This window comes from Corticium candelabrum, chromosome 19 (genome assembly GCF_963422355.1).
Source record: "Corticium candelabrum chromosome 19, ooCorCand1.1, whole genome shotgun sequence".
NCBI classification, from domain to species: domain Eukaryota; kingdom Metazoa; phylum Porifera; class Homoscleromorpha; order Homosclerophorida; family Plakinidae; genus Corticium; species Corticium candelabrum.
Genome location: NC_085103.1, coordinates 5,544,548 through 5,559,547, shown reverse-complemented (window position 1 = coordinate 5,559,547; position 15,000 = coordinate 5,544,548). Strand labels below are relative to the sequence as shown.

The following is a 15,000-nucleotide window of genomic DNA, read 5'->3' as shown; positions in this document are numbered from 1 at the left end:
GTGGTAGTCTGTGGTGCTGCCGTGGTAGTCTGTGGTGCTGTTGTGGTAGTCTGTGGTGCTGCTGCCGTAGTCTGTGGCGCTGTTGTCGTAGTCTGTGGTGCTGCTGTGCTGGTCCCTAAAAATATATTTTGTATGATTGAGATACTGTGCATGTTATATATATATACATATATTCAGTCATATACCTGGAAGACTAGCACATTGCTTGTTGTAGTAGGCTTGATTGTAAGTACATGCAACCGTACAGTGGTCAGCCTTTACACAATAATTAAGCAATTAATTACACATAATAATTAATTAATGTATACTATAGCAGTACCAGGATCCGATGGTGTAGATTTCCATTGACAATGTATACTGCATTCGGTCCAGTGAATCCCCACCAGCAGAGACAATGTCCGCTAGACTGACAAGAACCGGCTGTGTGATATATACCGGTGCCACAGCGTGAGTTACACACTAGAACAAGAAGACAATGACATTCACAGATTTAATACCCGGATCGACTACACACACACACACACACACACACACACACACACACACACACACACACACACACACACACACACACACACACACACACACACACACAAACTAACAATGACAGATCAGACACAGACACACAGACACAGACACACACAGACACACACACACACACACACACACACACACACAGACACACACACACACACACACACACACACACACACACACACACACACACACACACACAGACGACAGACAGACAGACAGACACACAAACAGACAGACAGACACAGAGACAAACAGACAAAGACAGACAGACAGACAGACCGGCAGGTAAGCACTCACATACACACACATTAATGCATGGAGTTTGCCACTTGACACAAAACATAATTATTAATTTATTTGTAGCACCATAAAATTTAGCTTCCTCTGCGCCAATCAGTGTCCAGTATTCGCCTAGAATAAGTGGCATATGGGGCTACTAGTTTATCAAGATGTGAACCAGAGTGTGAACATAACAATTATTGTTTGTGAATATAACAATTAGTGTATAAACGACATCCACCCCGCCTCGCCCAGCTCGTTAGCACTGGGGCTTGCCTTAGTGGACGGAGCGGGGTGTATTAGTCTGTAACCTATATTTAGTTAATGTTGTTTTCGACTTTGCCATTCGACCGTGGATACCCCGGACTGCTGGTCTTGTGTGTAATGTCCCATTTCCTTATAAACGTGAAAGTAACTGGAAGAGAATTGAGGACCATTATCTGATATCAGTATGTCGGGTATTCCATATCGAGCAAAGTGTGCTTTCAGCTTTTTGACAACTTCTTCTGAAGTAGTAGTTAACAATCTGTCCGTCTCCCAATAGTTGCTATAATAGTCCGTTGTGAGTAGAGATTCACGTCCTTGGAATGTAAATAAGTCTACTCCAACTTTGGCCCATGGCCTGTCTGGAATCTCATGAGTTTGCAACTTTTCTTTTGTTTGCCTAGTTTCATAGGTCCGGCATATGTGACATCGGCTAACATGGTTTTTTACTTCGGCTGTTATCCCTGGCCAGTATAATGACTCCCTGGCCAGTATAATGACTCCCTGGCTCTCCTCAAGCATCCATTCACTCCAATGTGTGATGTGTGAATCCGCTGTAGCATATCTGGGCGGCAAATTCTTGGTACCACAACTCTGTTTCCTCTGAGAATGATGTCATCCTGTATGACTAGTTCATCTCTCACATTGAAAAATTCAGCAATGGATCCTGGTAGTGTATGTTTGTTGTCGAGCCATCCCTGTAGAATCGTCTGTTTCAGCTGCTGCATGGTCGTGTCTGTCTTTGTGGCATTTCTGATATCAGCTAGCCTCACTTGTGACACCTGAACATCTTGTAGCATATCTATTTGTTCACACTCTTTTGCCATGTTATGTTTTACTTGGAATACTTCTATGCGTTCACAGTCTCGTGGTGTGTGTTGTAGGTATGCTCTGGACAATGTGTCTGCCAATACCATCTGTTTCCCTTGTTTGTATTCTATGGTAAAACTGTACTTTTGCAAACGCATGAGCATCCTCTGCAACCTCTTCGGTGCTGTGTGCAATGGTTTTCTGTGGATCGTCTCGAGTGATTTGTGATCTGTTTCTACTTTGATTATTCTTTGATTATTGTTGCTCAGTGTCAGTTAAAGTCCTGCTGGTGTATGCTACTGGTTGACCTGATTGCATCAATACAGCTCCTAGTCCTGTTTGAGATGCATCACACTGTATAGTTGTTTCGTCCTTGCATGGGATCAAAGTACCCGAGTACAGGTGTTGCTGTTACTGTTCTCTTGATGTCATTGAATGCTATTTCCTGGACATCAGTCCATTCCCACTGGATGTGTTGTTTAGTTAGCTGTCGGAGCGGGTCGAGGAGGTCGGACAGGTGTGGCATGAACTTTGATAAGTAGTTGGTCATACCAATGAATCGCCTCACTCCCTGTACATCCTGTGGTGGTGGCATCTTCACTATTGCTTCTATCTTGTCTTCATCCGGCTTAATCCCTTGAGACAGGGGTAAGCACGTGTCCCATGTAGGCTACCTTCTGTGTTGCAATGTAGCATTTGTCTTTGTTCAACTTTATTCCTTGATTCCTGCATCGCTGTAGTAGTCGTAGCAAATTCTCATCATGATCTTTCCTTGCTTCATCATGTGTTGTGCCACTGCCAACTACTAAAATATCGTCTGCAATCGTGTATATTCCGGCAAGTCCATGAATTGCATTGTCGAGTGCCCTTTGAAAAATTTCCGGTGCTGGCGTGATCCCAAATGGCAATCTATTCCAGCGGTATCTCCCATATGGTGTGTTGAATGTCGTAAGCTTGCTGGAGGGTTCATCAAGTCGTACATGCCAATAGCCATTCTTCACATCTAACACCCTGAAAATTCTTGTTTTTGATAGCTCTGGTAGAATGTCCTCTAGTATCGGCATTTGATACTGACTTCGTTTTAATGCTTTGTTGAGTGGTTGTGGGTCTATACAGACTCGTAGCTTCCCATTTTGCTTCTTCACCACTACTAAGCTTGAGATCCAATCTGTGGGTGCCTCTTCTTTCTGTATAATCTCTAAGCGTTCAAGTCTCTGCAACTCTGCTTTCAATCTGTCTTTCATGGCAATTGGAAGTCGTCTCTGTGGCTGTTTCACTGGCTGTATCTTGGGGTCGATGTCCAAATGTGTTACTCCTGGAAGTGTGCCAAGTTCTCCTTCAAATACTTCAGCATATTTTTGAGTAATCACTTCTTTGGTGAGCATGGTTTGTCTCCATGTGACTCTCCCCTGTGGCTGTTCAGTCTTTTGTATCATCTGGATGTTGTCATAGTCCACTTTGATTAGACTCATGGCTTGTGATGTCTGAGCTCCTAATATGGATGTAGTAGCTGCATTATCCACCACAACAAACTGAACATCATAGGTTTGCGCATTCTTCTGATTTTTGACACGCAGTATGCACTTCCCAAGTGGTCTAATCTCTGCTCCATTGTATTGAGTAAGTGTTTGTGTTGTCTGCTGCAAGTCATTCAATCTTCTATGTGGAATATCTTGTTTCCTGATGACACTAGTTAGGAATCCTTTTACTCCAGAAGGCTCCAAGTTAGCAGTCAAAATATATATTTAATTAATGTATTCCTGCATGTATATGTAGCATGGAGTCAAGTCTCTGCCAATTCCATATGCATGTCAGACTCTAGGACTCTTGTTCCTGCCAGTACGAGAATTATGCTAGCAATGATCTGTCTATACAAGGCTGCACGGAAGATGACGGCTGAGGGTACCATTGTAGCAAGTGTATAGACAGAATGCCGGCAGCTGTGACCAGATCTGACACTAGAGCAGTTCGCAGAAAGCGTTTGGGTGTCCAAGGGCTTTGGTGCCAAGTAGAAGGCAGCAACACCCAAATTTGGCTCCAAAATTGACGACCATCTAAACTCTGTAACAACGGTGACGAGTAGCAATCGACAGTAAATGGGGTCCATAGCGTCTTCACCCACTCTAACAAATGTTAGGCACCCGAGGAGTTCCCTGGGCCTGTCTTCTGACTACTTGTACCGTCATTTTGTTCAAGGGTTAACTTTGCAAAGCAAGCAACATCTTTGTGGAAACTTACGTTGGCAACAGTCGTGTTTGATATGAAGTCACTTGGATGACGGATATACGTCCAATTAGTTCACCGAATAAAGGTCAACACTCACGTAAGTAGGTGGTGACTCACGTGACCTGGTAGTGCAAGACTGTAGTTACATAGGCAGCAGCTGTAGAGTTAGACTAGGTTTTGTGCTCCCAGCTGCATCTAGCCGTGGTTCTATGTACTACTGTTCGCGTTTACTATTTACACGGAAATGGCTGTAATGAGTAGCCTCGTCCCCAGACTCTCTCGCGCTAGTCTTGTCCGGTGCCCGTATGACAATTCCAGGCGCGTGGGATCATCCCGCCTACTTCCTGCCATATCTCCTTTCTAAATGCTCACTAACTGTCACCCCCAACGTCATCAACTGTCACCCCGAACGTCATCAAGTGTCCCGTAACTTCAAAATCAGATTAGCGTTAGTCTAATCCAATAAACGTATCACAGTGGATGCTATGACCATTGTTTGGTGTTTGCGGCATATCCAGCACTTGCAGACAACTGAAGCATGTTGAAAAGGTAAGACTATGGAGTGTTGGTGACGGGTGTCGTGTAGGCTTGTAGTCTGAGATTTACAATTGGCGGAGTGATGACTTTCTAGCTAGTTCACACGCGGCCATTAGCATTTGCGCGCAGACTAGACTGTAGCAAAAAGCGCGCAATGGCAAGGAAAGGGGTTGATCTTGACATGAAACTACCGTCTGGAGGGTCAACTTGAAGCTTTCAGGGCTATTCTTTCGCGAAAAGATGTATTTGTTTTCATACTTGAAGACTTCTCGAAGGGTAGACGGTAGTTTCATGTCAAAATCAACCCCCTTCCCTTGCCATTGCGCGCTTTTTGCTACAGTCTAGTCTGCGCGCAAACGGTACTGGCCGCGTGTGAACTACGTAGAAGGTCATCACTCCGCCAATTGTAGATCTCAGACTACAAGCCTACACGACACCCGTCACCAACACTCCATAGTCTTACCTTTTCAACATGCTTCAGTTGTCTGCAAGTGCTGGATATGCCGCAAACACCAAACAATGGTCATAGCATCCACTGTGATACGTTTATTGGATTAGACTAACGCTAATCTGATTTTGAAGTTACGGGACACTTGATGACGTTCGGGGTGACAGTTGATGACGTTGGGGGTGACACTTAGTGAGCATTTAGAAAGGAGATATGGCAGGAAGTAGGCGGGATGATCCCAGACTCTCTCGCGCCTGGAATTGTCATACGGGCACCGGACAAGACTAGCGCGAGAGAGTCTGGGGACGAGGCTAGTAATGAGATTGTGGTTGCAAAAGGTGTGTCCTGCATCCTAGCTAGGTACAGGATCAGGAAGTGCCCTCTCACTGCTTGAGATTTTTGACGTCTGGTTTTGTAAAAACAGCATATATACTTTACAAATCCTACATCACTGTGCCTAACATACACTAGCTGCCCACGTATGAAAGTGCGTACAGGATTTGCAGTAACGTATTTTATTAGATAGACTCAACGACACAACACCAAACATTTCTATGTTTTCACAAAAATGTGCTCCAAATATGCGTACAGCCCTGCTTGCAGCTGTTCTTCCACAAAGTTTTTCATTACGCTTTCAAAGTACAGACACTTCTAGTCTAGCTATTGTACGATGAATAAACTCGGAAGACTTACATCGAAAAGAGAAGCAGTTTTCTGGTTTCCTTAGCATTAACTACCATTAAAATAGAGCCTGTCCTACAAAATATCTTCTAACTGATAAACCAGTAACAAAAAAAATGACTTTAGCTTTTACGCTTTCACGATAACACAAGTGAACTCCAAGAATATAGTCAAGTCATCATTAATTAAAAGGGTAGGTAAGGAAGAGCCTTGAGGTGTTCCGTTTGTCAGATTTTCCTGATTGACTTTCTAAACACTAAAGAGGTTCGAGCTTACGGCGACGTCTTACTACACCACTTTGCTACGACAGCAGCACTAATCTCTCTATCTGTTCCTAACTTTCTAGTTCTATCAGCTAAAGGAATCTGCCTGCTCCATTAGTATTGACAGATCTAAAAGTGCTCCTGAAGATAACATACCTAGAGCTGCCAAAGTGATGTTGACAACACAGCAAGCCAAGAGTAACAACGTGTAACTTCTCATTTTCACTCAAGCGTCTTCTCTGCAAGACGAATACTGATATTAGTGTATGCAACGGCGAGCTAAGTAAACCGTTTTGTGGTAACCTAACCTGATTTCCAGCTGATAGGGTAGCCGATGAAGCTCAAAACTGAGAGCTTGCTAAAGCAGAAATTTCAAGATCCTGTTAACAAAAACCCAATGTCTTTGCACGCAACAAATAGATCATAATGCCTATGTAGCTGTGTCTTTGTGGAATTACCCCGGCTGGGATGCAACGACTGCGGAGCGAGAAAAGTAGCCAGCTGCACTTCCACCGGAATGAACTGCAGGGATGTCGCTAAACAACTGAGCTCTGAGTAAGATCGGGACTTCTCTTGTGTAGGTTGCTTTGGATGGCTTGTGGGCGTTGCGTTTATCACCCTCCTCCAATCACATCTTTATTGCTTTCTGTTTGCATCGACTTGGAAGTCTCTTGGATTATATTTATGACAATCGTTTCCAGAAACGTAATATGCAAGGGTTATAGGTGCAATACATTACTCATATTTCCACTTTTACCACCTGCAGAAGTACTTAGCTTAATGCAGGCTGTTTTCTTAATGATTTCCAACTACACACACAAGCTGCTGTTTATTGATATCCAGTTTGGAACGCAAATAGCACAAGTTTGTTTTCGTGTTTGCACAAGACCATCTTGTCAATCCTATCGTATTCGTAACGTGTTCAGTCTGCTGTAACTATAGTTATCGCAGTGACACATTTCCATGCAGTTTGAACATTGTTTCGTACGGAAACTTGGAACGATAGGGCAGAGGAGGACACTACCAGTTGGTATTCAGTAGCTGCATTCCTGTTGATTCAGATCCTCTGCTATTTCTGTTGTGACATCAACACGCATCCGCGATTCCAGCAAAATGATCTGCCGCAAACGACTTGACTTTCAGATGCAATTGTCTATACTATTGGTTTGGTATCTGTGGATTTTGTAACGTTGGGCGTACTACTTTTTTCTACCAAAGCCATTTTTGTTCTTTTTGTGAGAAATTCTTGTTGTTTCTACATGCCTCTACGCGGTCGTTTACTCTAGCTTGGAAATCGACAAAGAAATATCCCTAAGTTTGGCAGTTGCATGCTTGCTATTAGGTGTGTTCAACACTATGGTTTGCGAGCCTGGTTTGAGCTTGTTATCATAAGTGAGTTAGTGGTAAACGTTGCAGTTGCCCCATGAAATGCTGGTTTGCGCTGGATTTGCAAACCGTACTTGCAAAGGTAGGTTTGCGGTTACCTAAGTCTGGTTTAGAGCTATCAAACATTCCTAGCTGTTTAGCGCCTACTCTCTGTTCGCGTTCACTGTGAATCAGGAACTATGTAATGAATCACCTGTGTTGGTTTAGAAACACGTATCTAATTGGCTGTGACCTATGACATCAATAGCTTGTTTACTGTGACTCCGGATTTACTGTTACTGACACAGAGGTGTTTTACTGTAACTTACAATACCTGGAAAACACGAGGAAAAAGAAGAAGAAATTTCTAGAAAAAAGACGGGATGCAGGAAAGACATCATGGAGAGCTCTAACATCACAAATGAGATAGATGACGACTACAAAGTGACGAAGTTGATAGTGATGTCGCATTGACCAGCTAAGCCCAGACGAACACGACCAAACGTTGCTGAACGCATGAAGCTTCGCACTAGAGTAATTAAAAGTAATGAAGTAATTGACATGGCATCTGCTTACGTGACCACTTATCTGTAAATCATATCGTAACTTTAACGTTCTAAATAGACTAATAGTCTTTGATATGCAAAAACCTTATCCTCCTGGGTGTGTCTTATTTACATGCTATGCTTAGCGTCTACAAGAAATCCGGGCTCTTGCGCTTTCGAATGATGCCAAGGTCGTCGCTTACCGACGAAGGACAAGGAGTTATAGCGATTTTTTTTAAATACACAGTGAACGAGAACAGAGAGTAGTAACCAGAGTAGCAGTCTGCCTAGCGCATAGCTACGACAGTAGCAGTGGAAATCATCGTCTTACTGTGGTGGATGCTGCTGGAAAAAGGGCGTCAACAGCAAGAATCTCGCGCGTGCAGGATGACAGATGACGTCGTTTTCGTCGCTAGCGCAGTGCTAGCACAGAGTACCGAACTGTTGTGTCGTTTGTCATGCGGAGTATTCTAACTCTGTTGTCAGACGCCTCAAACAATGGATCACAATAGCGTGCTAGGTTGACAGACCAGGTAATCAAACCCAGTCCTGTCTGAACACAGGTTTGTACTCTAGGACTACAACACAAAGGTCAACTGTTTTGGAAGAAGCCTAGAGCAAGCCTAAGCAAAAGTAATACAGTGAACAAAACGTTAACTGTCTGTCGATTTTCAAAGTTAGACAAACCGATCCGGGACCTTAGGCCTACCCGTTACTAGGGACACAAACCGCAAGCCATGATTTTACGCACTACTGTAGTGTAAGTTACTGTAACTACCTCGGTACACGAATTAGAACCAACTCAAATACATGGATCGCAAAATTTACTCACTTAGAGAGAGACTCGAAGTGCAGCTGATGAAAACGGTCTCCGCATGATGCTTGGACTGGCTTGTCGAGCACTTAGCGTGAATGTAGGTTCTCTGGAACGTTGGTCACGTATGCGACGCCGTAACAACTGTCAGGCATGTACACGAGCAAGTAGCAGTCGAGTTACACCGTCCACGCTGTTAGATGTAAGTACTGTTCTGTACTAGGGTAAACTCGTGGACATCCTTCGAAGTAATTATCCGATCAAGAGCCTTACAACAACCTTATCTAGAAACGCAATTTACCCTTGGCCCTTGGTGTTCACGCAGGCTCACTCTCCAGTCGGTAGCCATTCGTTGAGATATTATTATTAGAACGTGACGTACTGAGAGATTGATATTAACGCTACTATATCTAATGGTGCAGCGGCGTTTTCGCACTAAGCCAACGATCTATTACGGTAAACAGGACGGAAACTGGAAGCTACTCTTGCAACAAGCTTTTCGCGTCTCCTAGACGTCCGGACAGTTCCAGAATTTGCTGTGTTCTGGCATATGTCATCGAGCATGGCGCACCCGAAGTGGAACCATTGGCGACAGCCGGGATTGTCGCTGCCTATCCATCCTTCTCTATCTTTCTTTGAGTCTTGGTAGTACGATTGACGGTATAACTGCTACAAAAGGAGTCATTCTCGTCACGCTTGAACCATGCAGCCACGTGCACTCCCATATTAACTGCAAACGTTGTCTTGGACTTTCCTGATGGGAGGCGAGTTTCTTGACGTTGTATGTTTTCTTTCCTTGCCTTTTTCTGTACGTTTTTATCCTTCATGATCAGTTTTTCTGTAAATCCATCTGCAGTGAGGATTTCACCTGCACGAGGTGGCAGCAGTCGTCTACCTCTTGTGTTCTGTCCTTGTGTTGGATCTGAGTCATGTACTGCAAAGAGATCTGCAAAAGTGGCGTATCTTTCTCTGCACGGGTGTCGGTTTTTAACTTCCCAGGCCCGCCCACTTTTGATTACAAGTTGCCCGATTGTAGATAGCTGCTGCTCATGCAGAGATGAATAAAGAAATCTGCATAGTACAGTAGAGTAAGGCATAGGCTGTGCAACCAATGTACAACGGTGATTGCTTGTGTTGAATATGTAATGCTGCACGATTGCTATGATTTCGCATAATTTGGCAGAGGCTACTGTCTAGACATACGGAAAAAAGTGAGACAACGTGGCGTCAACTGGAAGAGCGTCCTGTCCCGAGAAGGTACGACGCAGTGCTTGCTACTACAACAAACCGCGTCGCGGTTGATGAGCGACTCTACCTACCTCAATCAATTCCCGTATGTATTCAGACGTCACAGCTAAAACTATCATGACATCACCCAACTCTTGGTTCTAATTCGATTAACGCAATTACATGCTAAATTTATCCGGTCACGAGAAAGTACTCAGACAGAGTCTCGTTCTAGGTACACTGAAACACGATAGTGCAACACAATACTGCGTATCTAGACGTATCCATGCGACGACGACACAAAACGTTTCGTGCCTACGTTGCAGTAGTCTAGTTTCTGTGTGCGTTCTAGTTCTAGTTTCTGTGTGCGTTCTAGTTCTAGTTTCTGTCCGGGCGATGACACATTTTGTTTCTTTGGGTTTCACTCCACCCCGCCCTCTTTGGTGTAGTATGTCAAATTAACGAGAACGCATGAGCATCAGGATAATCATCAAAAAATTTGCTTGAAATTGCTGACAGCTAGCATTCCTATCGGCCACGTCTATCGGTGACAGTGTATTGTACAGTACTACAGTACTACTGTCTAGTACTACAGTACTACTGTCTAGTAGACTACAAGCTAACTAAACTCTCTAGGGCAGCATGCAAGGTGTGTGCTGTAGAAGGCAGTATGCGAGGTGTGTGCTCTAGAGAGCTCTCGTTATTGCTGTAAAATGTTGCGAATGTAGCACAATCACACGCATGCACTTGCATAGCTCGTTTGCAATTAATTAGCGGTATTCTACTTTGACTATGCTGCATGTGACTTCGTCGTGATCTATTACAGCTGCAATACATGTACGTAGCACTATTTCATAACTAAATTACGTTAGTTAATTATGTACATAAAAGTTTATCTGAATAAGACTTTGTTTGTAATAAAACTTTCCCACAATAATTCGCAATTCTAACCATCGTCATCATCTCCTACATTTAGACTGCAAGAAGTTAGTGTAACGACAGAAAATTTCTACAATCAAATCAACGTTGGTAGTCACAATTGCATTGTTTTTCCAGCATCTTACATCGGTCTACTAGCTACTAGAGTTAAGTTAATTAACTTAAGGTTTGACTAAATAAATCATCAAACAAGCAGCACGTGATGCATGTAATTGCTCAACATGGCGTCTGCAGATGGTGCGCCTGGTGGTTATGAAGCGGAGTTTGTAAAGCCACTGGAGAAAGATCTAGAGTGTTCCATCTGCTTGCTTGCTCTCAGAGAGCCTCTACAGACTCCGTGCGGTCACCTCATGTGCAAAAGCTGTGTGGACAAAATCACAAAGTAATTTATAACTTAGTTAATTTTAGTTGGAATAACTATAAGACCATAAAGTAATATGTTGTGACTATTTGTTGAAGAGATGGAAAGTTTAAATGTTCACTGGATAACAAGGTGGAGAAGAGAAGTGAGGTGGGTGTGGTACAATAGCATTTACGTATATTAAGTGTTTATATATCGTAAATAATCACTTCAGGCTTTTTTGGATAAATTCCACGAGCGTAAAGTTCTTGGTCTTAAAGTGAAGTGCAACAACCGTGGAGATGGATGTGCATGGATTGGAGAGTTGCGTGATCTGCAGGTTAGTCAATTAAATAATAATATAAATTTAAAAAGTTGGTAACTCAAATTTTTTAATCAGAAACACGCAGATGATGGATGTGATTTTGCTCAAGTTTATTGTGAATTTCTGTCTGTTGGATGTTCTCACAAGGTATGCTTATACATCACAAACGGACAGATTGATAAACAGACATGCAAATTGACGAACAAGTGGGATACATCTGTATACAAAGGCGATAGACAAAAACTTGACGAGATCGAAGAGTACACAGGTAGTGATCATGCATGAGTGCTAATTACCATGCAGGTAGGTAGGAGCCCATTCATTCTACATTCATTCTACAGTATAAGCAAAAAGCATATCTAGATAACTATTGATACGTTTGAGACTAAAAACTACCGTATAAGTTGGTGTTGACTTGTTTGAAGATAAATTTAGAGGATTTCAGACAAAATCACTGAAACGCATCGTAACAGATATAATGGTGGACATAATTACCCTATCGTAGTACGTTGACATAAGGTGATACCCTCAGGTATATAGGGCCTAGGCTTATAGATAGTAGATGTACACTGCAAGTATATTGTTTTGATAGTACACTACTCATATGCACCCATATATATATATATATATATATATATATATATATATATATATATATATATATATATATATATATAGTGCACAAATGGTTTTGATCTTGGCTATACTGCAGTCTTGATATTGTGCATTCATTTATTTGAGACACAATTAACTTATATTTACAGATGAAGAAGAAAGATGTTGGAGATCATAAAGACAAGTGCAGCAAAGAGCATTTAGATTTGGTCCTAAAGAAAGTTGATGATCTGAATGCCCGGCTGCAATGTAAACCCTGCAAGTTCATGTGGAGAATAGAGAACTGGAGCAAAACCCTTGAAAATGCCAAAATGAAAAAAGAAACAGTATTGCATAGCAGTGCCTTCTACACTAATTATCCGGGATACAAATTATGCATGTGTATCTACCCTGATGATCGTGGAAGCGGTTATGTGGGTGTGTATCTAGTCATCATGAAAGGTGACTTTGATCATCAATTGCAGTGGCCGTTTTCTTATTCCTATAGACTAACTGTCATTGACCAGCAGCCTGATGGAAACGATAAGAGCTGGCTGGCGAATCCAACAAAGGAAGGAGCAGATGTACAGGTGAACTTTGCGAGAAAAACTTTTGAAACATTGTCAGGATGGGGGAATGCTAAAATTATTAGTCACTTGGATTTGACAAAGCAGGCTTACATCAGAGATGACTCTCTCCTTGTAAGTGCAGAAATTCTGATCTGAAAATGAGACATCAATATTGTTGGATTCTACCATCAGCTCACTGCAAGCGTGTAGTTGTTATACAACAAACTTAATTAAGTCGTGCACAGTTTATGTGCTAAACATGCTTTTTCATGGGTATATGTCATTAGCATTATTGTGTGCAGATTGTTTCCTAGTTGTAATGTGGAGAGTTGCTGCTGAGATACTAGCTACTACGTATACTGACTGCGTTCAGTTTGTGCAATATGTTCTACTCAATTGTCATGTTTTGAAAAGTACATTCATTGCCACATACTCTCGTGATTGTTCTTCAGCTTGTTCACCTTCTACAGCACAGCTGAGGAACACCTAGCTAGCTGGCAGTACACTAAGCACGTGCAGTATTGTAGGCAGACATAGAGCCTGGATGATTGGAGATGTTGGGAGTCCCAGTTGCTACCTACGTCTAGATGTATTTTCTCATGTTAGTTTAGACAGTGCATACTAATAGTTTATGTACCGCGACTGTATAGCCACATATGCATTGCCATTATGTAGATAAAAATTTGATTAAATAAAATTATTAATAATGTATTACGCTTTGTTTTGTAAGAAAACTTTCTCACAATAATTTTAGAGTTTTGTGTCCCAATCTTTATCGCCATCATTATCATCGCCTTTATATATCTAGTTTTCTACACAGTGAGAAGCTAATTAATGTAACTCACTAGTACATATTACAGGCAACATCGTTACAATTGCATTGTTTTGGCCAACACATTACATATCGCTCTACTATTCACGCATCTTTGCCTAGATCCGTATCAATATGAAATACTCGTCAAACAACCAGCACGTGATGCACTAGACTTAATTAAATAATTGTTTTCAATATCATTTCTGTTTTACCCAACATGACGTCTGCAGCTCGTGCGGTTCGTGGTTATGAAGCTGTGTTCGTAAAGTCACTGGAGAAAGAGTTCGAGTGTCTCATCTGTTATTTGTCTCTCAGAGAGCCACGTACTACAGACTAGTTACGGTCATCTCATGTCCAAAAGCTGCGTGGACGAAATCATAAAGTCGAAACAATTCTAACTAGAGTACAATACATAATAGACTATGTTGTTATTTGCTATGAGGAGATGGAAAGTTTACATGTGCAGTGGATACGAAGGTGCTGAGCAAAAGAGATGTATGGTAGACTACAAAACGTGACGTTAATGTTTCTACATTTCATAAATAATTGCTTCAGGTTTTTCCGGATACAATTCACAAGGCTAAAGTTCTTGATCTAAAAGTGAAGTGTGACAATCACAGTAATGGATGTACATGAATTGGAAAGCTCCGTAATCTGCAGGTTAGTCATGCAATTAAATAATGTTTAATTAATAGAAATTTGAAAAAGTTGGTAACCTAAAATTTTAATGCGAACACGCAGATGATAGATCATAAGATGTGATTCTTCTAAAGTTTATTGTGAATTTCAGTCTGTTGGATGTTCTCCCAAGGTATGCATGTTTAGATATACAAACAAACAACTAACCAACAAACGTGCACACTGATTGTACATGCGCGGATGTACATGCATGCATGTGTACAGAAATAGGCGACAGACAAAATGACGGGAAGAGCACACAGCTAGTGATCATGAGTATTATATACCAGACGCTCATTTTAGTAGCAAAAAGCTCTGAACGCATTCATTCCGGTTTCCATTTTAGTGTTTTAGGTTCCGGCTTTCAATTTACTGTTCCGGTCTTTTGTTTCAGGTTCCTAACTGTTTCCTCTGGGTTTCCCCTGTTTCACGTGTGCAGTTTGTACGGGTGGAGCCTCCGCTAAATATTCCGTAGTAAATCTAAAATTAGTGAGGAACAGTAATTTGACACGTTGCCCTTTCCGCGGTCCATTTTAGTCTTTTTCTCGAATTAATTAACTTAGATACTAATTACTAGGTAGGTATCAACTTCCAATTTACCTTTCCGGTCGCTCCCTTTCAGGTTCCTGTTTCTCTTTCGTAATCTTGCCTTCTAAATTTTTTGTTCACGTGTCCAGTCTGCCAGTTTGTGTCGACCGTCAGGTGCAGAGGCGGAGCCTGCTATAGCTAGAGTGCGCTAGAGCAT

General features: G+C 42.1%; 2 protein-coding genes and 1 long non-coding RNA gene across 4 annotated transcripts in view; 2 read left to right on the top strand and 1 right to left on the bottom strand.

Annotated features, from left to right (window-relative positions):
• LOC134194674 (platelet endothelial aggregation receptor 1-like) overlaps positions 1 to 7,246 on the bottom strand; it is an 8,112-nt gene extending 866 nt beyond the window's left edge. The window contains exons 1-5 of the mRNA XM_062663616.1: positions 6,354 to 7,246; positions 6,202 to 6,284; positions 320 to 459; positions 186 to 255; positions 1 to 115 (exon numbers count right to left, since the gene is read on the bottom strand). The exon at positions 1 to 115 is cut by the window's left edge and continues 212 nt beyond it. Coding sequence (XP_062519600.1) covers positions 1 to 115; positions 186 to 255; positions 320 to 459; positions 6,202 to 6,265 — 389 coding nt within the window. The 5' untranslated portion in view covers positions 6,266 to 6,284; positions 6,354 to 7,246. The remainder of the gene's footprint in view (positions 116 to 185; positions 256 to 319; positions 460 to 6,201; positions 6,285 to 6,353) is intronic.
• Positions 7,247 to 11,139: 3,893 nt separating this feature from the next.
• The window catches only part of LOC134195094 (TNF receptor-associated factor 6-like), a 9,775-nt gene continuing 5,914 nt past the window's right edge, over positions 11,140 to 15,000 (top strand). Inside the window, exons 1-5 of one of the 2 annotated variants that reach the window (XM_062664105.1) lie at positions 11,140 to 11,317; positions 11,395 to 11,446; positions 11,511 to 11,615; positions 11,676 to 11,747; positions 12,365 to 13,252. In XM_062664105.1, coding sequence (XP_062520089.1) covers positions 11,157 to 11,317; positions 11,395 to 11,446; positions 11,511 to 11,615; positions 11,676 to 11,747; positions 12,365 to 12,919 — 945 coding nt within the window. In that variant the 5' untranslated portion in view covers positions 11,140 to 11,156 and the 3' untranslated portion in view covers positions 12,920 to 13,252. Of the gene's footprint in view, positions 11,318 to 11,394; positions 11,447 to 11,510; positions 11,616 to 11,675; positions 11,748 to 12,364; positions 13,253 to 15,000 lie in introns of those variants that run through there. The other variant, XM_062664104.1, reaches the window with a different exon arrangement.
• LOC134195095 (uncharacterized) overlaps positions 13,817 to 15,000 on the top strand; it is a 1,829-nt gene continuing 645 nt past the window's right edge. The window contains exons 1-2 of the long non-coding RNA XR_009972312.1: positions 13,817 to 14,072; positions 14,133 to 14,237. This is a non-coding gene — a long non-coding RNA (uncharacterized LOC134195095). The remainder of the gene's footprint in view (positions 14,073 to 14,132; positions 14,238 to 15,000) is intronic.